Source organism: Lasioglossum baleicum, chromosome 3 (genome assembly GCF_051020765.1).
Source record: "Lasioglossum baleicum chromosome 3, iyLasBale1, whole genome shotgun sequence".
Lineage (NCBI taxonomy): Eukaryota > Metazoa > Arthropoda > Insecta > Hymenoptera > Halictidae > Lasioglossum > Lasioglossum baleicum.
Window position 1 is genome coordinate 14,551,459 of NC_134931.1, and position 27,318 is coordinate 14,578,776.

General features: G+C 37.6%; 1 protein-coding gene across 8 annotated transcripts in view; it reads right to left on the reverse strand.

Annotated features, from left to right (window-relative positions):
* LOC143207389 (uncharacterized) overlaps positions 1 to 27,318 on the reverse strand; it is a 233,409-nt gene that overhangs the window by 30,309 nt on the left and 175,782 nt on the right. For all 8 annotated transcript variants that reach the window (XM_076420815.1, XM_076420812.1, XM_076420811.1 and 5 more), the window contains 5 exons: positions 15,944 to 16,083; positions 12,281 to 12,383; positions 11,340 to 11,365; positions 5,610 to 5,684; positions 5,346 to 5,532 (listed from right to left, as the gene is read on the reverse strand). In XM_076420815.1, coding sequence (XP_076276930.1) covers positions 5,346 to 5,532; positions 5,610 to 5,684; positions 11,340 to 11,365; positions 12,281 to 12,383; positions 15,944 to 16,083 — 531 coding nt within the window. The remainder of the gene's footprint in view (positions 1 to 5,345; positions 5,533 to 5,609; positions 5,685 to 11,339; positions 11,366 to 12,280; positions 12,384 to 15,943; positions 16,084 to 27,318) is intronic.

A 27,318-nucleotide genomic window follows, 5' to 3' on the forward strand; every position in this document is an offset into this window, starting at 1 on the left:
TATGAGTATTTAACTAATTATTTTAATGTTCTCTCTGATTTTAGGAAATGAACATTTCAAAGACGATTAGAATATTGAGAATAATTAAGATCGTCGATTTTATGCAGAGGTTTTACCACGAAAAATTAAACATATTATGCAAGATACGAAATAATAAATGTGATAAGTTTCGTTCCAGGGGGGTTCCAGTAATTCTAGCGAAAAAGATATTCTAAAATCGGCTACTTTTCATCTGACTAATAGCCAACGACTCTTTAAAGCGTTGATCTTTCATCCTCGTTCCTCTATCGACTGCTGAATAGAGGAATACGCCGAAAGCTGTAGTACTTGCAGCGAGTTTCTTGAGAATAGACGGATAACGGGAGTCCTTCAGTTCTCGGATTTTTAGCTTCTTTCCTTAATCTGAATTTTTTTTTTAAATGATAAGGAAGTGCGCGAATAAATGAGAATTTAATTAGACGTTATATTCCGGGACGAATATAGGGCGTACAGGTTTTTATTCCTGTTCTATTCTTTATTAGATTTCATTTACCACATCGTAAAATATATTTCTCAAATATTTAGTCTTCTGAATGTTAAACACAATTTATCTTAAATACTTTTTTAAAATGAAGGAAGTAGGGATTAACTTTTTATATCTCGGAGATACTTTGTAGTATCATTTTCATTAAAATAGTACTATGAGTAAAGTATGCTTAATTTTTACAAATTCAATCTAATCGTATAATATTTATACTTTTGATGTTGCTTGGACAGTCTCGGCGGTTTTAGAGCAAAGGTAAAGGTCTCTCTAATAAATAGACTGCGGATTTTTTGCGTTTATGACAAAAATGGGTGGGTGTAATTGAAAACAGTAAAAACATTTAGACAATGTAAGAACATCTGTCATTGAAAGGAATTTTTGAATGGTTTCTGTGTCTCGTAATTAACGGTGAAAAATTTTGATATTGCACGAAGATCCGCAGTCTACTCATATTAATGACTTCGGTCACTCGTCTGAGCACACGCGTGTGAAGTACCAATAATACAATCATTGAAACTCTGCTAGGTCCACTTTTGCGTGATATTGAAACAAACAAATAAACAAATAAACAGGCGGCCGTACAAATATCGGCCTTCGAAAATTTCATCAAATCGACTGAACCAAATAAAACAGTTCCAAAAGCCCAGAAAAACAACATTCAACCAGAAAAATTGAACACTGAATACATATAATAAAAGGCAATGCAAAGACACCGTGTAAATATTCCCAATACTACACGCTGTTATCTGAAATAAGTTGAGACGGTTTTTATTTTGTACAGGTTCACGGCGAAACCGTTTTACTTGCAAACGTGTCCCTGAGGGGAGATGCAGGTCACAAAGTAATGGCCCCATTCGACTTTCAAATGAAGCATCGCTCATTGTGTCACGACAATTTGATAGTCCGACAGTTTTGAGATTTTTCGCTCGAAGATCCCGCGTCTTAACGAACGTGCAATCTCGAGTGGGCGACACAAAATTGTTTTAATCCCGGTCCCCGCTAAATCATGTCCGCTACTCCTGGAGAAATTATTTTCCCTGTTCTTCCTTTCATTTTTTTTCGTTGAATTTCCGGAGACCCCGGCAACTATGTCTTCGCTCATCCTTTCGACCCTGCTTGCCTCGCTACCATCTTGTCCCAGTTTGTGGCAGAAAAATGCAGATAGCTCAATCGGGCTCAAGGGGCAGGAGCTCGCTCGACGTTGCAAATATGCGTTATTTTTGCATAAGGATCGGTCGATCTTTAATCCTCGAGACCGCCTATCTTCTATGACGTGCTTTATATTCTTATCGCCGGACTGCGGCTGTGTATTTGGATATTTTCCACGGAATCGAGTCCGGAATCGAAAAAGGATTTTCTTCCTCGAAGAATTCCATCATACTTCCAAGGAAATCAAAGTCTCGTTGAATTCAAACCGTTTCGCCGCCACGTTTAACGTTTGGACTTTTTATCGATACATTGGACGATATATTTAACAATTTTCATTTCATTTTAAAAGTGTTACGATGGCTCCCACTAATATTTGCATACTGTTAAAATGACGATAACTTTTTTAATATTGGACTATATGATTTAAACATTTTTGAGAAATTAGAAGTTCTAATTTAGAACAATTGGTTTGCTACACAAAGTGAACAATTTTTTTTTAAATTGCAAGTTGTCGGCATTGCAGAATACTAAAAATTGTATTTTGCAAGTTTTTTATGTGGGCTTATATGGACAATTTAGAAAACACGTTTCGTAGATCTGTATCAATTAATCCTTTGCACTCCAGCCTAGCGACTTATATGTATAATAATAAAAAAAAATACGTTTGCTGCAATGAAACAAAATATTTATTCGTTACCTACATTATATAAAACAAGTTCAAGTTTATAAATCTTCAACAAAATGAAAATTTTATGTTTTGTGTTCATATATTTAAAATGTAGCATTATCGACGACAACGGATTGCAAAGGGTTAAACATTCTGAAAATTTCACGAAAATCGATCAACGTTCCAATGAACTACAAACGTTTAAAGATGATAAAAACTGCAGTTTCCCACGATTTTCAAGATTTTCTTACATCTTTCAATGTCTGTCGTTTTTTCCTGCATCCACCGATTTCGATATATAGATCCACAAAACGTATTCCTTAAATTTTCTACATAGGCCCACATAAAAAAGTTGTGAATTGCAATTTTTTATATTTTTAATACAATCTGGACCAATTGCAATCTTTGAAAAAATTTCTTTTCACAACACGCAGTAAACTAATTGCTCTAATTTCTCAAGAAAGTTCGATTGTCCGATATTAAAGAAGTTACCTTTTTTTAAGAGTGTCCAAATATTAATAGGAGTCGCTGTAGGTGCCTCGTGTCCATTTTCTTTCATTACACAGTGCAATTAACATTTATTTCGGATCTTCAGTTTTATAAATTGTAGTGATGTTTCTATCACCGCGTGGATGGTTGAGTGTGAGTTTGTATGTGATGGTTCGTGTCATTTTTTAAATTGTTTTATATACATTTTTATCGTTAGACAAACTTGTTAGACAAACACCACTGTTGAGTTTCTGTAGTAGTAAGAAACTGTTGCCTAGCTTTCGATCAAAGATATTTTTAGGGTCTAAATGTGGCTTTTCTTTTAAAACGTTGAAGAAATGCAATGCAAGGGATAGGATCAGTGGGATAGAGTCAGGTCAGAAACTGGATTTTAGCTAATTAGCTAATGTGCGCCTTCCTATTCATCTAATTGGTTGCCTCTAATTTACAGATCAAACAACTACTGCGCAATCGGAAACTGATTGCGATTTCGCATGGTCAAATTGCTTAGCTAATGATCGACCGATCATGACCATTCGACGTAGTTGCTTATGTAGAGCTCCTCGATCAGATGGTTGATTACTGGAATTAACGCTAGCCTTATGTGAGGCTCATTACAATTTTCGAATATTAATTTCCGCTATCGATCATGCTATTGTAAATATCTATGTATATATTATGCAATCAGGTTGAAATTCAGGAAAAGAGATACATACTGTCGACATTATTTTATTGAATTATTACATTTGATGTATTTTATGGTTTTAAGAAATTTCAAAATATTAATCTTTCAGGCAGAAGTCCATTGATGATTCAGACCATGTAGCTAACCTAAATTTTAAATGACCTTGAACGACTTTGGAAGACGAAAGTGTTATAGTGTGTTTTGATGAAATTTCATTTGGACGAAATTTTCAGAATATGTGTAATTGACGCAGTATTACAAAACATACATTTTAAATTTTCAATATCGGCCCACATATGTATAAAAGTTGTAAACAACAACTTCCATAATTTTCTTAGTAATTGCGACCAATAGCAATGTTTTCAAAATTGCTTTATCTCGTCATGTAGTAAATTAATCGTACTAACTTCTCAAAGAAATCCAAGTCGTATGATCTGATATTAAAAAAGTTATCCTTAGTCCTTTTAACCCTTTGCACTCCTTTGCACCCTCTCACTTCAGAAAAATGTGAATGAGACGGGTTTTTATATGCATTTGGTTCTTCGTTTATTTATTTCACACACACACACACATTTCTTTTATTCTTAAAACAAATGTAAGTTCCACAAATATAAATTACTCCCTCTGTCTCATATTAATGGTAGCAAGTGAATATTTAAACGGGAATTATTGGCGAATGCAGATGTTGTAGCGCAAAGTTGCGAAGCAAAATGAATGTTCCATGACACCTGTCATTTGTGAACTGTGTTGATATTCGACTGAAATAAATTAATTGATTTCAATCAACGGATGAAATTAGAGAAATAGTTATATTTCGTAATAATTAGGTTAACTAAAAACTACAAGATGTGTCAAAACAAATGACAGATGTCATGAAACACTGATTCGCTACGCAATTTTGCGCTACAACATCTGCATCGCCAATATAATTCCCGTCTAAATATTCACTTGCTACAATTATTATGGAACTTATATTTGTTTTAAAAATAAGAGAAATGAAATAAATAAAAGAAGAACCAAATGCATATAAAAACCAGTTTCATTAAAATTTTTCTAGAGTGAAAGTGTGCAAAGGAGTGCAAAGGGTTAAATTAGGACTAACGTTAACTTTTATAATATCAGATCATGCGACTTGGATTTCTTTGAGAAGTTAGTCAGATTAATTTACTACATGACGAGATAAAGAAATTTTGAAAACATTGTTATGATTCAACCCACTGTAAAAGTAAACTGAAAAAAACAAGTTATGCTTAAAAGTTAATTTAATCAAGCTCTCGTTAATTAATCATTTAAGCTCACGCATATAGGGAAAGCAAAGCTTCGCAGCCAAGGGATCCTACCTACAACTTTCAGATGCAGTAACGAAATTATTGAAAAATCCAGAAACTATCTGAGCACTCAAAATAAAAATTGAGAGTCATATTTTTAATTTATTGTTTAATGTAATCTAGTTTCTTGATAATACATGTTGCATTCTATATTTATTTTCTTTTGCTACTATTATTATGGGACAAACTAATTCATCAACTGCTACTATTATTATGGGACAGAGGGAGTACAACAAAGTTTCAGAGCTATATTTCATTGCATAATTAGCAAACAAAATTGTTTAAAATAAGGAACTTTGAAGTAAATCTCAAATAAAACACTTTAAATAGAGTGCAAAGTGTTAAAGTTAGAATTGAATAGTGTCTCTCACAATATTACTATGGTTCATTGTAGCTCGTCGTTGCTTCAGCGTAGACGTAACGTTTGAGTCTAACGCTGACACCCGAAGAATATGTGCAGAAGCAGAATCTCGGTAACATGAAGTAGAAACGTGAAGTACTTACAGTTGCCGAGAGGATACGATCTAGGTGGAGGAAGGTGTCCTTGACTTCCACGAATTGGATGAACCTCGTGATAAGCTGCTCTCGCGTCTTGGTAACTGTTCTGCCTCTGTCCCTGATAGTTTTGCATTGCGTACGCCCCGGAGAAGATCCTCGTGTATCTCAAATAGCATCCGCTCGGTATCTGCCACTGAAAATGTAATTAGGTGGCATGGTTGGGATCCTTCGGTTCCTCGTTTAAATCAACACTGGAAGAGGTCCACTTACTGCGTAAACGGTGGACGGTATCGGTTGCGGTGGTCTACCGGGACACATCAGCATCCTTCTCCTATAGTATCGCGGCTAAATCATGAAATCAGATTAAGCAGGGTTTCTGATTGGATTTCTATAGATAGATCGCAGTCCTGGCTGGTTCGGCTTAGACATTCGGATGCGGGCACATAACGGGAAACCAAATAAACAGTTATCTACCGTTGTCAAAATATGTATATCTTGCCGTACAGTCGGGGACAAAAAGATAGGGTACGTTACTTCTTCGTGTCTCGGAAGGGAATGTCCGTTTCAGTCAATTATTGGGTTGGCAAGAAAGTAATTTCGCTACTTTAAGGTAAAATAAAACCGAATTTCTTTATTCAAGCGATGAGCTTTAATCAATAAAATATTTTCTTATTTATACTTTTTGGCGAAAGATCGTCGAACAAAAGGGAAATATCTTATTCATTAAAGTTCATTGGTTGAATAAAAAATTGGGCTGTCTGTTTCACCTTAAAATACCGACATTACTTTCTTGCCAACCCAATATTTTATTCCACATTCTTAAAATTCGAAAATTGAAAATTGCATAAACATCCGCAGTTTATTAATTGCACACGCCTTTAAATCAGAATAACTTTTTTAAACATGGACCAAACTATTCCAGTTTTTCTGCCAAGCTCGGTCGATATTAATTCACTGGATGATAATGAAAACGTTGGAGAAATATTAACAGTTGCTTTGCACAGCTTGTTTTCATTTGAGCTCGTAACGAAAATTAAAAAAAAATGTTTTAACGACGTAGCGACGCGTTTCAGTTTTATCAACTGAACCAAATAAACAAAGGAAACAGTGTAAAACGATATATTTATTTGCCAGAAATTTCATTTATGTTATCCACTAAATAAAAATTGTTTTGTTCCTGACTGTACATGTCCTTTAAGAAAATATCCGTGGAACTTTTGTGAAAAGACATGTTAGCCTCAGGAGCGTTCTTAGAAGGTATTTTTATTGCAGCAATGAAACATAATGATTGACATGTCTACATTGAATCAATCAATTTTTAAATGAAATTATTAAGCTACATGTAACAATATTGTACTTGCTACATGAACCACTTGTAAACGTAGTAAAACGTATTACGTAAATTCTATTGCTACGAGAAAACCACAGTGGCATTCACTTGGTCGCAAGTAAGAAATTGTCGTTTGGCAAAATGAAAGCAATAGACCGTGTACTACGATAATCTCGCACGATCGACAAACACGTTCTACCGTTGCGAATGCTCCCAGTGTACTGATTCGCGTGATTTATTAATCCGATGATACGTCAATTACGTCGCTAACGATTCTCTCTCTCTCTCTCTCAGCTATTGTGCACATAGATAATCAAGTATTTAATTAATAGACATTCGAACAACCGGCCGAGCGTTTAATTGGTTTTCCATTCATACCGATGCTGCTGCGTTAGTAAAACAATCATGTAGTTGTCGATTAATTAAATTGCAATACAGTTACTGTCACCTCTTACCAATATCGCCGTGTTATAAAGTGATCGGTGGCAGCACTCGCGAACCATCGAGTACTATCAAACATTTCCACTTACAATTTTTATTCAACAATTATTCAGAATTAAACGAAAATTGGTCTTTCAGATATGAAGGATGTCACGCGCGGCTGAAGATGTAGTTTTAATGATGCCCATAATTATGAAAGTGGTCTGGGTTAGGTCTAATGGTAAGTCAAAATTTTAAAAAAGAAATCAGTTTATCAGTTACTTCGCATCAGATTATTTTAAACTAAATTAATTCAATGTAATCTTTATGATATCGTTAAAAATGAACCGTTAGATTCAGTTAGTTAGAATTCATTTAGTGTTAATATCCTTTTCCTTTGAATATATCATGAAGAAACAAGAAATATAATGACTCAAACCACTTTCATAATTAGACTGCGGATCTATTATGCAAGATCAAAATGTCCTACATTAATTGTGGGGGAAGCAGGAATAAAATAAAAATTGATTTCATCCCTCAATGATTTATTTTACTTTAAAAACAACATTACAATATTCTCAAATTTTTCAAATCTTGTACTGTTTTATATTTCGCCCGACCAATTTCTTCATAAATGCATAAAGATCCGCTGTCTATTCATAGTTACGGGCACATATGTGTACAGGGTGTTTCACGCAATTGTTTCTGGCCGTAACTCCGTTATTAACGCATTTACGAAAAAATATCAAAAGAGAAAGATAAATGACATATTTTTTGTTGCACTAATCGATTCCTCTGTTCATTCTACGTAAAAAATTACTAGGGTACCCATGGCTAGTATTATTATATTATAGCCATCCTAATCATTTTTTCAAACCGCGGAGAACATTTTCTTAAAGGAAAAAGTTATTTCAAGTAGCCTCAAGAATCACTTCTTTCAAGAAAGTACAACATTTTTGCGACACCCTGTCTGTATCGTCACTGCTACAACAATTGTTTCTAAAAAAAGATAGGTACGTGACTGCATGGAGATTTTCCTGCGCCGAATATAAATTCGAAATCCGTTCACTTGTGGCAGATTCACTGTTGCATTGATTGTGTAAAAATCATTATATAACGAAAACATAATAGGTTGGGAAACGATGCTCTGTTATGATTTTTGAAAAATGTCTTTCTTTTATACGCAAAACTGCAGCGCATGTTGGTTAGTTAAAAACACCACTACGTAGGACTCTCGTACAATGCTGAAACGTAGTTAATTTTTTGGTCGAGCTTTTCTAATATAGAGAAACTAAAATCCAACCTGTCGAATTGGTTCTGAACATACTCTGATTTAGCAGATACGAATATAAATCGCGAATTGAGTATTAAGAAATCTCGAAAAAGCTGAAATTAACAGTGAAAGTAATATCGACGTGCTCTGTGCACTCCATTTTTTTTTTTAACCGTATATCGAGCTTGTGAAGATTGCATCCGACAAGGAAAAGGCTTTCAAACTGCAGAAATACGCGGAAAAATGCAGAATTTGCGGCGTACCGAGTTTCCATGTTTCCTCCGTCTTTGCATTCCGGAACAGGTATTTCCGTTACAAGACGGTATCGGCTTTCGCAAAGTCAAAGCCCGGTTATAAAGTTGTCTGTCACGACAGTCCGCCTCGGAATCTTCACTCGTAAATTGCATAATATAGTAAAAGCAAGCGGAGAGTGTTTCGAAATTTTTCAAGGAGAAAAACTCAGAAAACGGGCAGCATCATCTCCGAAGCTTTTAGAATTTTTCTCTTCTTGCCACGCTGGTCGCGGAAAGATAGAAGAGTGCAAAGATCTCTCGACGTGGTGGGGATTTCCGGATCATATAAAGTGCGCTTGTATTCGTCACTGTCGAATTATGCGATGGCAAGGAATTTAAACGCGCCATTTTCGAAAGCTCAGCCCTATCTACTTCGTCTCCACGCGAATAATTTTCCCATCAAATTTATGTGCTGCATCAAGCCTGGGTAATACACCATACCGTAAACGGGGTTCTGTGTGTTTTAATGGCTACTCACTGTGATCTTCTGCACATAAATAAAACCACGAAAATATGAAAGAACGCGTATAGCACAACATATTTATAATAACTTACTATGTTTTGTAGATTGTACTTGTTCTTGTACAGAACACGAAACACACTACACACCCTCGTTACCCTAATTTTCTCGGACATTTATATCCTAGCTGCCAGTATCGAGAAGCGTACATGATTTCATTTTGAATGAAGAAACTTTCGGAAATGGAAGACCCATTCTGTTAAGTATTTAACCTATGCTTCAAAATTTCATCAAACTCGCTTTAATTATAGCGGTAATTAGATTTCAAGCGAAAGTATTAATACAAAGCAGAACTCAAATTAATGCGATAGAGAGTTATGCGCATAGTATGATTGATTTAACGAAGGCATTCGTGGCATTAATTCACTAGCATTCAGCTCTTTGAAATCGCGATACTAAATGACTAATTACTAAATTTATAGAGTCTACCCGTTAAGTTTTCTCACCATTTTTTAGGCATTTCCGGTAGTGCAATTAAAAAATGTTTTAGACAGAACTTTATCAGTACTTGGTGAGCTACATGTTCGCATATTCTTAAATCTGAAAAAAATGCTTTTTACGTAAAAAAGTAAAGGTCACCATGACTTTTTAAATAGCGCGCACTACAGAATTGCTGCTGACGTCGAGACGAATTCAACAGTGTATTATACTCTGACCTTGAAATGACCTCAAACTCAAAAATTTTGTGTAAACGTAATTTTCCTGAAAAATTATTTCTTACTAAATAAGTCAAGTTACATCAGATGATACAGAACTCCGCTCTCTTTGTATTCGATCTTTCGTTGTCGCCATAATTAGGGAATCTCGGTTTATGTTTACTTTCGTCGCTTCCCCTATTATGTTTGTATTTATCGCGTACGCTTTAGAATCATCAGTTTGTCGTCGTGTCATCGATCTAATCAGCTTATTGACAGTATTGCTTCAGTCGTAGTTTAGTGTATCACGATTTGATCTTTCAGAATGAGTAAGTTTTCAAACACAGGAAGATGTGATATGATCTCTGTTTTCTATGAATGTGGAAAAAGTGCACGCACAGCGGAAAGATTGTGCAAAGGACGATTTCGAAATAGGATTTGTACTTCTAGAGAACGTCCCGTTATCTTACAAAATCATTGCGTTTACATGGTCAATTTCCTGATGGGAAACATCCTATAGTCGCAGTAGACATGTCGCAAATGAAAAACAATGCGATATTAGTGCTAGGTTATTTTGAAGCTAATCCGCACGCGTCTCTTCAACAAGTTGCAAAAGAATTGAATATGTCGGTCACAAGTGTTAATACCATTACGAGAAGATACAAATATCATCCATTTAAAATGACGTTGGTTCAAGAACTGCGTGTTATTGATGGACAGCGGCGATTAGAATTTCTGGCGTGGCTAGCTGCTGCTAATGAAGAGGATTCTGAAATTTTTATGAAAATTATGTGGACAGACGAATCCAAATTTACAAATGATGGTGTTTTCGATCGATGAAAACAACTGTTGAACCTAACAAGAAGTAAGAATTGTATAAATAATAAATAATGTGATTAAACGCGTATGCAAGTATTTGAATTCAATCCGACTCATTATAAATTCATTAAGTTCCAATTTCGTACGGTCTCGTGGCAGTTCGATTGGTTTGGCATCGAAAACTTGATTTTCAGTTTACAATCTTAAGACCCATTATTTCGTCTCACTCGTTTCTTGTATGCTTTCACTCCAGACACCATAGAAGAAGACGATGGATAAAGAAATACCGAACAGTAAGAACTGCTTCCTGCAAAAATTGCATCGACGTCCGCTAACGCCACTTTAAAACGTTTCTTTCAAGGTCCGAAGCGGGAAATGCGTCGTCCCTTTGAAACGGAGAAATAAACGTCCATCGTTTTACTTATAACCGTAGCAAAGAGAAACCCGCAAAATCGTGAAGTAGTTCGTGGAACGGTGAATTTAGTGATAATTGAAACTCTATTGAGATAACGACGTGTAGAACATAATGTCGAATCTCTGTCGGTGGTTTTGGGAAATGGAGGATGGCGGTCGGGGATGGTACCGTGAAATGAGCAAAACAAAGTTATGCTTCTGGATGGAAGAGAGGAACCAGCCAGGATTTCATCCTTTTACAAAGGTTATCCGGTTTTGCGCGCAAAACCCAGGCCAGCGATTTCCTTTCAGCTCACCTCGGAATCTCGATGATACTCGGATTCTGAAAATGTACGAGAGGCCAGATAAGTTCGATTAATCGTTTTCTATCGTTGTTCGATCGACGTTATCGAGACGACGCCCTGCCGGGCCGTATAACAGCATAATTCTTTTCTTATCTGCGTGATTGATCGCGTATTGTTTTTTTATTGATGAATTACACCTCCCACGAATTCGTTAAACAAAAATTGTTGTTGCCCCAGAAACGTGGACGATATGAGGGTCTCCTTCAGTTGTTTTAACCTTCTCCCTGTGTATCGGGTGCAAATGTTACACCAGACTGACAAAAAATTGTCCGGGAATGCTATCTGCGATAGGCTGCGGATCTTTATGCATTTATGGCATGTATAGAAATTTTCAAAAAATGCTGGGGTATTAAATTCAGGAGAATTTAGTAGGATTTTTATTTATTTTGGTTCTACAAATGCTGTTACCAATGAAAATAGAATTTTACTTGGTATCACTTTCTTAAAATTTGTCTATAAAAAATTGAAAATTGCATAAACATCCGCAGTATGGTGATGTTTTAAATTTGTTAAGTATCGAAATTAAAATTTCGAAACTGTCTATGCAGACAAATTTTTTCTTTCATTTTGTTCCGAAAGTCTATGGGGTCCAATTACACAGAGAGAAGGTGAAAATGGAATGCTCAATTTTTCCCCAGTGTTACGCTAAAAATTAGCTGAAAATTAATATACACTTGTTGCGTTTTACTTAAGTGTCCGTGTTCTCCCCCCTTTCTCATCTACGAGCGAGGTTCTACTGTATCTCTAATGATCATGGTCAGTCGATCAGCAGCTCTTCGCGAATGGAATTATCAATTTTCTCTGCGAGTGCATAAACTACATATTCGGTGGACGTCGTTTCTCGATATCATCGATCATTCGCGGAGGCCCTCGTTCGCATTGCATAAATTTACCTCGCACATGTATCGAGAAATGGCATTCTGCTCGATTTCCGGCTGCATCGGAAGCGATGTAGCGCACGTTGTGAATGCCGGGGTACATCAGTTGTCCCGGTTCCTGTGCGGAATACACGCGGATTAACTTTCGACAGATGCTGAATCCTCCTTTTGAGATTGAAATACGAACGTTCCGCGGCGCGATAACACGGCGACGCGACGGGGCCGAACGGGATTATTATCTAAAGTGGGAGAACGGCGCGGCACGCGATGAGTTCCATTTCCATCGAGCGCGACCAGCTTATCGGTCGATAACTTATCGTTCCTGACCACCCACAATTTCTCTCCACTTGAATTCGAAATCAACCGGCCCAGCTCCCGACCGACTCTTCCATTCAGTTACGTCGTCGATTAAATTCCGCCCTTTTTCCGATTCTTTTTTGCCCACCCATCCTTTCCTTCATTATGCTTTCAGAAGTTTACACCCGACCGCTATAATTACGGCCCGATTCGTCTCGGAATTATTTAATCAGTCTAAGCGGGAACCTTTCGACGTTTACATCAATATAAATAAATACAGTAAATCCTCTATAGACGCGACAACCTCGGAGGGATTTGGTCGCATCTAACGAATAGGGTAACTATTTTTTATCTCCAAGGGCCTAGCCGAACGTAGAGAAGGACAGCGCGTGTAAATAGAGACCACGCGCGGGTTCCCCCTTGAGCGGTCGATCGCGCTACAAAGAAATTAAGGTATGTATTAGGGTGTTTATATTGGAGTTTTATGATACTTGATGCATCATTCTCAGATATGGAATAGCATTAGTACAATACAACAATTTCCCGCTTAGCACCGTTGTTTACCCTGTACCAAGTTGGGGGGGGGGGATATTCTTGGTCGCATCTATCGTATAGAAATCGTTGCCCCTATAGAGGATTTACTGTACAGATCTCAAATTATAAATTTTTCTTGTAACAATCAAAGAACTTTCGTTAGAAATGAGATAGATCGACGATTTCTTTTTAAATTAATGCTGAAATATTGCAGAATATGGGAAAATAGAAAGATTATAATCATTTCAACGAAAAAATTATGACTTCATTAGTTTTTTTTCCATACAAATCGATTTCTTTCGAAATCCTGAGGTGGTAGACAAATTCTACGACCGGATTTGAAATCAGAGTGCCGAAATCTACGGGCAATGAAGTATGGTGTGTTAAGAAAAAATCCATTCGAATACTTCCAACTTCTTGAAATACTGCAAGATTAACACAGATTTTCTCTGAAAGTTAAAAAACGTTCCTTCCATAATCTCTCCATTTTCTGCAATATTTTTCAGTTTTCTTTAAAAAAATCATCGCTCTATCTCATTTCCATCGAAAGTTCATTTGACACAAAATTCAAAGCGTGCGCTGCATGAAAGAGTGGTTGATGGCAGATGCAGACGTGTGTGAGGGGCCCCTACCGGTCCCATCGCTAACGTAGAGAAACGGGTTTAGTGCGACATAATTGTGAGTGGGTGATTAGGAATTTAGTGTTTGGGTAGTGACCGTAGTGAACTCGCTGCGTTGTTGTTGTTGAGAAAGTCTATATAGCTCCAAATGTTAAATTCACCGTTCTCGTTCATTACTCTACAAGGTGTCTCACCACAGATATTACTACCTCGATTTACGTAATTATTAATATTCGCAATGATAAATGTTTCGATGGAGATTAAATGATAAGAGATCAAGGACATTTCCAAGTTCACGCGTACAATATCGAGGCATTATTGTAATTACCGAAGTTACTTACAGCCTGTCCATCGTGATGAAAGCACGGGCCTTTGAAACCGTCTCTGAAACGAAAGATCAAAAATATTCGGCTCCGTAAAGGATTGGAACCAAACCCCGTGGAATCGCCGCCGAAAGCTCGCCTTTAAGTCGTATCGAGGTGGAAGCACGAAAAGGATGAAGAAAGGAAAGCGTAATCCTCGCGCGCCGCCTTTTCTTCTCCGTTTCTTTTCACCGTCGCGTCGGCGGCGTCGCGTCGTGTCGGCCAGTCACCGATTTCGTGCTCGAGACACGATAGGGTAATTAATGAAGGGGCCGTTGGCCAGAGATAACCGCGAGATTGCTAAGTTCGATCGTTAGTGCGGAAGTTTTAATAAACCTCTCGCCAAGGAGGGAAAAAAGAAGAGGGAACGAGAAGCGAGGAGATGGAAAAGAAACCGGACGTTTTAAGAGGCACGGCGCGTAGAGTGAGCCGGATACCCGTCTTTTTTTGTGGCCAGAATTGATTTCCAACAAAACTTGATCGCTATTCAATTTTTTAGACATTTCGATAAAGAATATTACGGAACAATTTCTTGCACAGAAAATAGAAGTTATCTCGACTATCTAATACTAAACCTACCACCGTCGGACAAATGATCGGTTTCCTGGTTTTATGTTTCACAATTATCGAAATTATAATGATGCTTTCACTGCAAATGATTATTAGACGGTGGATCTTTATGGAAAATAAAAATGTTCTACCTGAATCGCAACAAACTGGAGTGAAATAGAAAGTTATATCCTTTATTAATATGGTGAACAGGTCGAAAATAATATAACAGTATTTTTAAATTCTTCTAACGTTTTTACTGTTTTAACCCTTAGCACTCGAGTGGTTACCATTATTCAATAAGCTCACCATTATTCAATACATTGTTTACATTATGAAATATATTGGTATCTAATCAATTACTAAATATTTAAGTATTATACGAGGTATTTTCACAATTTCAGATCCATCAAAAAAGAAAAAATTCATATATGTACAATGGAATTATTCTAGATCAGAAGAAATGTTTAATTTTCGAGTTAAAACAGCTCCGAGTGCAAAGGGTTAAATTACACCTACTCTTTTTTGTCATAAATGCATGAAATCCACTGTCTAATGATTATACACATCCTTGTATCCAAGCACATATTATAATAAAAATCACAGAAAATCTATGTATATAAATTCTCTGATGTCGTTTGTATAAGACAGCACGTGCCAGCCATCTTTAGAGCTCGGTAGGTTTAGTGTTAATGTTGATCGTTTCTAACACTAATCCTACCACGAGGGGTCAAATGACCCATTTTACATTTCCCATTTGACAATTATTGAAATTGTAAAGGTGTTTTCATGGGAATTTATTGGATATGTTTTGTGACTCCAGTATATATTACAGTAAAAATCGCACAAAACATAAATAAATTTAATCTTGTTCTTTTTTACCACGCTTATATTCAAGCGTGGTTTTTAAAAAGTTTTTTTTATATATTTTTTTAATAATATTATGCACATCAGTCACTTTTGAAGGTCGGTAGGTTTAGTGTTGAGATATTTTTTCCGCCAGATAAGCGCCGCACCAACTTTGTTGGTTAGTTTCGTAATTATGAATTTTTTCCGGGTTTTGGCCAAAGCGCACCACCGTGGGATGGTTCGTGGCATGGTGTACGCGTTCGAAGGGGTGTTGCGGAGGGAAAGGGAAGCGGAGGGTCGGAGGGGAGGGGTTTGGACAGTGAAATAAAGGTTCGGTCGCGAAAACGTCATCTTCCCGAGATCAAACGGCCGAAATTTTGCGGGGTTGGCGGGTTGCAGGGGTGGAGTTTAAAGCGGAGACGCGAAGGCACCGACGAGGATTATACTCGAACTCGATGTCTGCTCACCCTCGTTTTGTAGACCCGCTCGACGCCGACGTTGTCGGCGAATGTTGGCTCCTGCCAGAATATTAAGCGATTTCGTTCGCCGGGGCTTAGTCGCACTTCAAAGGACGTCGGGCACGTCGAAACTTTCGGGTTCTCGGTGTCTGGAAATGATAATATAATCAGCTGTCAGTATGGCAAACAAATAGCACCGTTTTCGCGGCACGGGGTCACCCAGGGGATTTACAGATTTCGGCAGGTCCGAACCTGGTTTCGGACTAGCTCAACAACTCTGGTTCCTGGTATCCTGTTTCATTTCGCTTCCGCGTGGAGAACGGCCCTGTATGCATGTACACTGTCGCTCAAAAGTTCCAACATTTTTGAGGACCCACAACCGACATTTATTTTATTGAACGATTTCGAGTTGTAAATTATACCAGCACCAGACTCTCGCTTCCAAGTTTGCAAAGATCGTGTTTTTCAGTAGTCAAAAGCGCTATATAACAGATCAATCTAAGCCACAGTCGCCCCCAAATTTCCTATTTTTACGTTTACGAGGCGTAATTTGCATTATTCGGAAGCATGTTGCTGTCGCAGCTTTATGAAAATAACTACATGCGCAGCTTTACGCTTGCGAATGATGCAAATTATATATACTCCTCGTAAACGTAAAAATAGGAAATCATTCAACTTATTTCACTTGTAATTCAATTTAAGGGGGTAGACTAGTTTCCAGGATTGCAAGGGTACAATAAGCCAAGAACAAACGTAATTAGCGCCCGAGAAGTTAACGGAAGGGAGAAATACGAAAAGTGGGCCCCTTCTGCTAACAGGCAGAAAGACGGAGGAAGAAGAGGGCTCTGGTCCTTAGACGTGTGGTTTTTTTTAGTAGGTATGGCGTAGCCCGAACATCTGGCACTCGAGTCCCACACTACTCTCTTCTGAGGTGTAAGTAACAGTATTTTTCTCACACCGAAAAAAAAAGGATTGCAAGAGTGCGAGATGCGCCTTCTTATTTCTCGATAAAGCAAAGATGAGGTTTTTTAGTAGTCAAATTTCTAGATAAAAGTCAATCTAGACCGGAATCGCCCTCAAAAGTTCTTTTTCTACGTTTACGAGGCATCATTTGCATTATTCGGAAGCACAAAGCTGCGCATGTAGCTATATTTTCATAAAGCTGCGACAGCTACATGCTGCCGAATAATGCAAATTACGCCTTGTAAACGTAAAAATTGGATTTTTGGGAGAAATTTCAGCTTAGATTGATCGTTCATCTCTACTGTTTTTGAAACTAACAAACACCATCTTTGCATTATCGAGAAATGAGACTTGTGTCTCCCCAGTTTACCTTCCTCTTCCACGACCCTATTTCCCCCGCTTTCGCCGCGGACCGGTCACGTGACGCGTTTCGTCTCTGTCCTGCATACGTCACAATGTCACATGACTAATCTGCTAGCGATAGAGAGAGGGTAACTTTTGTTCCCCTCAATTCATAATAATAATGATTCGTAGTAGTACATTGTCAGTTACCAAATATATTCTGTTAACTAGTAAGATTCCACGTATATTACAATAAAAATCGCAGAATTTAACAACGAGAAAATTGTCCAGTGTACTTTTGACTGGCAGTATACAGTGTGAAACGTAACAAGTGATACACGTGTGTAACGACCACGATCTCTCGCATCCCGCACGATGAAAGTCAAATTAATTTTATGCTCGTTGCTATTGAATACCGTAACGGATGACACACGCTCTTCGAGCTTGTGCATTTTGATTGTTGAATTTTTTATTTGTGTTTTACAAGGAGGGTACACAGTATTTAATACAGCGTTTTAACTGCGAACGCTGTTAACCATAGAAATGATTGTAGCGCAAAACCGTTGGCGAGAAATTGTGAACAGCGAAAAGGTCAATATTGAATTGTAATGAATGCCCGATTTCATGGATCCGTTTCGCTGTTACGAAGCGATGGTGTGACCTGGAAAAAAGTGAATTGATATAGGAAAAAAAAAAATTGAAAAAATATAAATAAAATCGTATTGTAATCTGAAAAAGAATGGAGCTGTGGTTTCAATTAAATGCGTGTGTTATGCAACAAGAATTATTGTTAGCCGAGAAGTTTGTCTATTATTCAGGATTGCTCATTTATTGTTAGTACGGGATGTGAAGCACGCAAATTTTCAACATGTCGGTACATATTTCGGAATTAATCCTTATACAGATTTACCCACCTTTGGTTTGCATGTAATCCTTAATTGAGACCTTTAATTTATTTCCTATATATACAAAAGATAAATTTTGCATTTATTTTTAAAACTAACATTAACCCCTACAGAATCTCTTGCTAACATTCTCTAACATTTTTTAATTTACTATGGCAATTATTATTTACTACTACAAACTTACTATTAATATTCATACAACCTTTAATTTATTTGCTGTATAAATACTAACGACAAATTTTGCATTCATTTCTAAAGCTTGCATTAAAAGCCCTACAGAATTACTAACATTCATTAACATTTTTTAATTTACTATTACTATTACTATTAGTTCAAGAACTTTCTGATGACTATAACCAGTTACTGAATACGAGTTTTTATGGAAAAATATTATTACTCTCTTGTAGAATAATTTTACTAGAACTTTTTAGTGAAACAATTTTAACCAAATTTTATGGAGAGTATTCATGAAGATAATCATTTCCATAGAGAATGAGGCAGAACAAGTAATATACATGGAGTAAGAAATAGCCAAGCAATGCAGCGCCAGAAGGGAAAATTTAATTGGATAGGTACTCCGGGAGCTTCTGATATAAATATAAGCACCTAAAATTTCGAAGTAAGAAGAAATCGAAGAAAAGGAATTTTTTCGTTCGAGTCTGTTTTTTTGAGAAAATTGAGTCTAGAACTCCGTCGTGTTCGCCTGCTTTAATAATACGCAGCCAGTAGAATTGGATGGCCATGATCAGACACGCCAGACAGTTCCTATAATAGCACGCGTATTTGCTGCATTTTATAACTCGATTTTCTCGGAAACGAAGTTTCAGATGAGAAAATATACTCTGTCTTTTTCTTATTTTTTCATCGGGCATCGTCTTGTGCTCGCTTGTACATGTAACTGTTTAAAGTTTGAGCTGCAAAGCCCTTAAACATTAAAATAATTAATTTAATGCTGATAAAATCATTTCTCTCGAATATCTTCTAAATTGTTTACCACATCGAAAAATAAGTTAGACAAAATCAGTAGATCTAGACAGGCTGCGGCTTTCATGTCGTATTAATTTTTTTCGTAAAACAAACGGTGTTCGAAAAAATTGAGAAACAAGATAAGATTTTTTCTGAAATTTGAGAATTGAAGTGTGGTTACATTACCTTTCATCAATAAACATTAGCAGAGGATGTATATTTTTTTGGACTTGCGAAATTAACTTTTTCTTAAGTGCAGATTATTCTGCAGGAAAATGCATATGGACCGTTTATTTTGAAAGTAGTATAAAAAAATAAGACCATATAATTTGTGATTAATTTAGGGTAAACTTTTTATTTATAACTAGTTAATATTTAATATCTTAAAAAATGCCAATGCTTTGTTCAATTTAAAATTGGTCAATAAAAGAAATTGCATAGCGATTGATTGTGAAAGTGTAAGTCCAATTTCCACAGACATAGATGGCGGAGTCACGTGGTTACCCTAGTAAGCAAACGCTAACGTCTTAGTACGACAATAATGGTGTTTTAGAGTTATTTAAATTGAAATATCATCTGAACTACTAACTTTTCGACACACGTAGGTTAGTACTTTTTTTATAACGAATGTCCAACTGGATCGATTGATGTATTAAAAAATACCTCATTCCATTTAAAAAAAATGAAGGTGACCTTCATATCTCAAAAAAGTTACATAAAAACAAAAATTTTTTGGTATCGTATGAGCCCCATTTTACCATTCAACTTTGTCCTGCAGACATTTCACGTAACTTTAAAAACAACAAAGATATTCAAGGTGGTCGAGTTAGGTGAAATACCCGGTATATCTTTTATTAAAAATCCAGAAAACTTTTTGGCTCCATTTCATCAACGGTCAAGTACTTATAAAGAGAACTGCGTTATGAAAAACCTTCTCAATAGAGTATTAACACTAAATGTTAAAAATCTAAAATGTGCCATAATTAATTAGATCAATCCACTATTACATCGTTCGGTAATAATTGGTGGTCGCCAGTCAGCGAAGATTCTATTACGACGTACATAAAAGCACACGGTTAAACGACATTAAGCTGATTGTCGACAAAAAGCAGCCGTATCGGTTCTCACGGCTCGTAGAACAAATTGTGCTCGTTCTCAATCAATTTTCCAGCCGGTTCCAATTGCAATTATAGATAGCCGGTGACATGTCGCTTATTCACGGAGCTCTGTGCTTACAAGTTTATGATCCCTAATTAAACTGGACGCGGGATCGTCCGACGTGCGGCGAATCGCGTTACGAAATGCCTCGCCAAGGTGGCGTGACACAATTAAAAGTTTCGGGAATCCGATTTAATAGTCCGACGATATCCTTCACGGCTCCGCTTACGTCAGAGAAGTTAGCTCTCTCGGCCGCCGCGCCGCTGGACACCGGACGAGCATTTATCAGAATGAATTAAATTGAAATAGTTCCTTAATCGTGGTTCTTTTTAATTAAATACTTGGCGCCCGTGGTATCGCGGAACTTTTCTTTGCGTGGTACGCGACGCGAATTTCCAACCAGTCTATATTTTCGAATTTGATTCTCGTCAAAGTTAAGATAATTAGGTTAATGGATCTGCTATACCGAGTAGGTGCGCCCAACACTTTTTTATACAGAGTTTTTAAAAGATAGATACGTGTGTACACACAGTGGATCCAAAAAGTATTTGAACACTGAATTGCACAGCCTCGAGAAATGTTTGACGTTGAAACTAATGGTACAACAATCAATCCAGTCTCGTTCCGAAGCTTTTCATTGTCGTACAAATTTTGTTTACTTAATATCATAATAACCCCTTGCCGTCTTTTAACGAGTCAGACTCGCTATGAAAATTTTAACAAAGTCTAACAAATATGGATGTTATGTGTTTCTTTCTAGATGAAATAAAATTGGATTCGTTTCTAATCAATATTTAAGCATTAAAATAAATGTAGCCATACAAAAAATATAAATTTCCTTTTCCCTTATACGACATTTTTGGAAACAAAGATGTTTTAATCGCCGCAACTGCAATGAGAATGGTACGGCGAGGGGTTAAGTAAAGTACCCTTAAAGTTCCGAAAAATTGGTAAGAAAATAACCCGTTTATGGGGACTTTTCCGCTTAACACTAACCGTACTAGGTACTAGGTACAATATGTGTCGTTTATATATTCTTTTATAAAAATTACAGAACTGAATTTATTTAGATTGTCCAGAATTTTTATAATAATGCGTGCTCGAATAAAGAAATTCATCAATCTTTTTATAATTTCAATAATTAACACTAAACCTACCAACACCGGTCATTCTGACCGGATCCAGATTTATTATTTAACAATTATTGAAATCATAAGAATGATTTCATAAGAAATGATTGTATAGACATCTTTAGTAGTCCATGTGTTACAATAGGAGCCGCACAAAGTCTAAATAACATCAGTCTTGTCATTTTCATAAGGGTTTATTCATACCAGTCACTTTTAAGGCTCGGTAGGTTTTGTGTTAAAAAGTAAAGAACGTGAAAACGGTCATTTGACCGGTCGTGGTACGGTTAGCGTTAACGATAACAACATGTGAGATCGCCGACGACTACTGGAACGATTATACTCCATTGCGAAAAATGAGTTGGGGTTGAGTTTCCAGGATCGTGATTTCCCGGCGACAATTTTTCCGGGACACGTTCGGCCGATAAACAACCGGTGCGCGCTGCCCATGGTGCCCGGCTTAATCGTCGTAATTAGCTCACTAAGAAACTCCTGCGCGACAGTTAAATCGGTCTCCCGAGCAATTAAGAATTACCAGCGGGCAGTCGTCCGGCCTGGTTGGACCAACCAACGGAGAGGCCTGTTTCGTGTAATTGCATATCGACTGGCCCGATCCATCCAGCGTTGCACCTGTACCACGTCCGACCGCCTCTGTCCACCGGAAGGAACTTGCTTAAAGGGAGTTTCGCGAACTGCTGGAATGAGTAATTAAGCGGAACCTGGCTAAGTGCACTTTGCTGGTGGGACCAAAGTTCTTCGCAGTATCGAGGACCCGTTACCAATGCAACCGGGCACGGTTTCGTTGACTGTCCTCTGACTCCCTCTCTCTCTCGCGCCCTCGAAAAAGTTTCCTTTTATTACGGTGATCGATCGTTAGGCTGCCCCCGTCGTTTGCACATTCTCATTCCATCCTCCCCGGCTAGCGGTATAGCGTCTTTCACATTTCATCGTGCCATTTCTCTTCGGCCGAGGGTGAATCGCGGTTTCGTAACTCGACCGATTGTTCGCTAATGTTCTTCGATCCGGCCCTCCCTCCCGTTCAATTGGCGAACACTTTTGTTTGTCTTTGGCTAAATGCTACTGCTGTTAAACCTGCATCATGCAGCTCTCTACGGAACCTCCACGGTTTGTCTTTCCACGGTGAATTTCTTCTGCGGAGATTGCCAAGCTGATCGGACCGCCCACAGTGGTGCCAAGGCGGCAATAAATCGATGTTATAAATTTTCCATTTTTATTGTTGCAGTGACGTAGAGTCACACCATACTTCATGTGTTTGTTGCGTGTGAGTTGAGCTCTCTCTGATGCGTGCGCAGCAGAAGCGGGTCACCGCTTCAACGTGTTAAATATCAACTTTCAGAATATCCAAGAATGAATCGCGCGGAAGTTAACGCTAAAATATTTTTTTCCGACTTTTCGGGACAAATAGCCCACTGTGTGCCGCGGCGTTGACGCCAACAAAAGGAAGATAAACGTGGAACGAGATGGAATTGAATTTTAGAAGACTACAGGCTGACAAGAAATAACGGACTTAAACATTTCTTATTATAATTCTGTCAAAGAAGTTTCGAAGTGGCCACCCTTTGAGCCGATTCAGAGGCTCAAACGTGTTTTGAAATTTTCATTCGGTCCCACACCCGGCGCAGAGATTTTTACAGCGACTTAAAACTTTTATGGGGCTGAGCACAGGCCCTGGCCTCCAAAATCGACCAAACGCCGGAGTTCATAGAGTTGAGATATGGTGAGTACGGCGGCCATTCCGCAGATGTGATGAAACCTGGAAAATGGGATTTGCTACGGTTTTCATGGATCAAGGGGTCAAACTCAACCAAGAAGTGTATCGACGGGACATTCTCGAAGCCGTTGTACTTCTGTGGGCCCAACAGCATCTCGGCGATCCGGAATGGACGTTGCAGTAGGATTCCGCGCCGGCCCACAGGGCAAAAACGACTCAGGAGTGGTGCAAAGCCCATTTTCCAGGTTTCATCACATCTGTGGAATGGCCGCCGTACTCACCGAATCTCAACCCGATGGACTACAGCGTGTGGTCGATTTTGGAGGCCAGGGCCTGTGCTCGGCCCTATAAAAATTTCGAGTCATTGAAAAAATCTCTGTACCAGGAGTGGAACCGAATGACGCCAGAAGAGCTGCGGCACATTGCCGAAAATTTTAAGACACGTTTGAGCCTCTGTATCGGCGCAAAGGGTGGCCATTTCGAAACTTCTTAAATGTATGAATACTAAAGGTCCCTGTTATGGTTGTTATTATCTGGTTTTTCAAAATTCGTCAATTTGACAGAATTATAATAAGAAATGATTAACTCCGTTGTTTCTTATCACCCTGTACAAATCGGACGTTACAATATTAGTAAATCTTTAAATGTTTTCGGCGCTACGGTTCGATCCTTTATAACAATCAAAGCACTTTTGCTAATTTATTCAAAAATCATCAACGTTTCGATCCCAAGTTTGGATCTTTTTCAAGATTAGTATTTTGAAATTGCATCTGTAAAATAAATGTGTTATGAAACATGTTGAAAAACAGAATTTATTTGGTGAAATGTTGTTATTGAGTGATTTGATGTAAAAAAAAATATTAGAAGAAGTATTCTTCTAATATTTAGAAGAATATTAAATGTTACAATATTAGAGCTGTTTCTAATTGTTTAACCCTCAGGAGTCCAGAGGTACCATTATTCACAATATTCTTTACATTATTAAATATGTTGGTATCTAATCGATTACTGCACATTTACGTATTGTATGAGGCATTATACCTTTTTCGTCTCCATAAAATAAAAAAATCATATACGATGGAATTATCCTAAAGTACATCCCAGGAGAGAGTAACCCCGCGGAAAGACCAGTTTTCGTTTGTCGCTGCGCATCTTCGCCCTAGTTGATTCAAAAAAGTGGGGAGTGAGAGATGATAGGCTCACTGCGCCCCCATCATCTTCTAAGCGGCTCGTAACAGGGTTACTCTCTCGTGGGATAAGTTTTAGATCGGAAGGAATGTTTAGAAAGGACTTGATTGATCTTAGAACACGACAATATTATAGTGACACGTTGTATACATTATATTAATTGTTATGTTATAACTAGACCTCGGATTTTATGCATTTATTACAAAAATGGGTAGATGCAATTTAAACCAGTAAGATTAAATGAATATGCATTATTTTTACTTGAAGAATGACAATTTTATCTGTCTTGTGTGTTTCATACAATCGATACGAACAATTTTTATTTTGCATGAAGATCCAGCAGCAAAAATACTAAATGTGCCAATACTGTATTACGTTTGTGCGACGACTCTTGCATTAGTTATTGGATGATACTGAATATCGGTATTTTAGTCGCTCCTCTTTAATATTTATCCGTTCCATAAATGTCAAATATTGTTCACAAATGTGACCAGCGTCCGATTAAAAAAAAAAGACGACCGCGCGCTGCGAAAGGCGAAAGGAAATTGGTGCGGCACAATATCAAAGCGCGACGCAGACTGTCTTTTCAATCCAGCTGGTGTTATAAATGCCTGGGGTCGATCGCGATGGTGTGCGTTTAATCCGCGAAATATTGCCTGCCAAATTAATTTTCGAGAATGGTATTGACGTACGAGAGCCGAACGGTTACGTGATGTTTCATATGTATAATAGAGGCAAGGATTTAATTGGATAGTCTTGCACAAACTGACTTTTTACAGAGGACCTATCGCGGAAAGTGATAATCGTTTGGGAACCATTCCTTTCGTAGTTTCGACTGTCTAGTGCTGGGGTTGTGTTGTTGAATGGGCAATCGAAAAATACTTTGATTCAAAGATCGAATTGTCTTTCATTGATTAAAAGATCTTCTCTGGTAAAACAATTATTAATGTACAGGCTTCGTTGTATTTTCAAAATTTGGGTATATTAGAGATGCATAAAAATATTAGCAGTCTAATTATTATTATCAAACTCCGGATTTTACGGATTTCTCACAAAAACGAGCAGGTGCAATTTGAAATTGTGTTAAGATTAAAAGAATTTAAGAACCGTAACATATTATTCCGAACGTCCATAAAGATCCACAATAAAATGTCTGCTTAATTTTTCCTCTGAATTTCATCAACAGGAAATGAAATTGCGCGCTGAACTCCAGTATCTTGAAATTAATTTCGACCAGAATGGAAAATTGCTGTAAACGTGATAAATACAATTACGCATTTACTTGTATGATTTCAAACGCGTCGAGTGTGCTGTTCGCGTGTAATTCATCGAATTGTTTTCCAGGTAATTTCACTCGGAGTAGGTGGTGACGTCTCTTTTCAGAAATGGTACGCAGCCGGTAATCGCGAACGGTAAGCGAAAGTTTGTCGGTGACAGAATGGGCATAGCTTCGTACCATCGTCAGTTATTCGAATTTCGCGAAGAAATTAACTCACCGAGGAGAAATGTTGGCCTCGGTCGACAATGGCACAATCGACTTTTGTAATCGAGAAAAGCAACCGCAATTTACGGGCGACGCTCGAGTGCGAATTAAACGGTTCGAGTTAAATATGCGAAATGTCACGCTATCGACTGCAATTTTACTGTTGCCTTTTTGTCGTTCCGCGTTCGACAAGTTCTCCCCGGAAAAATGGAAAACGTTCTAGCCCGTACCGAGCCTCGAATTGTTTCTCGAATCAGCCCTTTGGTCTCCAACGACAATGATTGATGCGTAAGGAATATTAAAAGCATAATAGTGGAATATTCAAATATAACAATAATATAATACAAATACCGGCTGCACTGTACCTTGGGTAATCAGAAATTTTTGCCTGTTGCTTATGCAATCCTGTAGATTTTGGCGAGAAAATGCGAAAAATCCAAGTTTCAATTTCAATCCTAGGAGATCAGTTATTCAAAAGTTATGAGTAGACTGCGGATCTTTTTGCGAAATAAAAAATTCTTACGTTCATTGCAAAACACAGGAGCCAAATAAACATTTTTTTCTTCTCATAATTATCTTGTTAAGCCGAAACTAATGGACTCATGTCCTTAAATCTTTTTAATACGATCCCTGCTTTAAATTGTGCTTACCGATTTTTATTATAAATGCATAAAATCCGCAGTCTAGTTATGAGTGTTTCAACTTGCGTATCTGCGCTATCGACATCACCGCGTGCTTTGCTGCCATCCAGCGGCTCCGCTCGTTAGACGACGAGCAACGCTGGGTACATACCAACATGGCGGCGCCCTTACCTGTTAAAAACGCTGAAAATTGCTCAAGTTTAAACATTCATAACTTTTGAATAACTGGTCTCCCAGGATTGAAACTTGGATTTTTCGCAATTTCTCGCCATAATCTACAGGCTGCATAAGCAAAAGGCAAAAATTTCTGTTTACCGAAGGTAAAGTTTAACCTAAATACCCAATTCTCGAGAAATTGCCTATATTATTATCACTGCTTTATTTCAGCCTTACAGCTAAGAAATCTTAGCCACGCATAAATTGCCTATATTTAAACTGTGATAATTTCGTAAAAAATAGTCGCACGACAATAAATTTGGACTCGTTTTAAAGCTAGAAATCTGTGGTTTCATTCAGTAAAGTCTAACGATTAAGGAAATCTATTACAAACGGGAAAAAGATCATAAAAATAAAAAATGTTTTCGTTGTTTGCAAGACACGGGAGCTAAATAAAAATTTCTTTCATCATTTAATCATCTTATTAAACTGAAACTATCACACTGGTGTCTTTAAATCTTTTTAATACGACCACTGCTTTAAATTGTGCGTAGCCATTTTTATCATAAATGCATAAAATCCGCAGTCTAATCATCAATCGTTTATTACATAATTATTCGTATATTAGGTTATTAATCGTTTTGGCTTACATGTATCCCGACTCGTACACCAGTCAAACCTAATGGCGCATATTCCAGAGCCTAAGGACGACATACTTCCCGA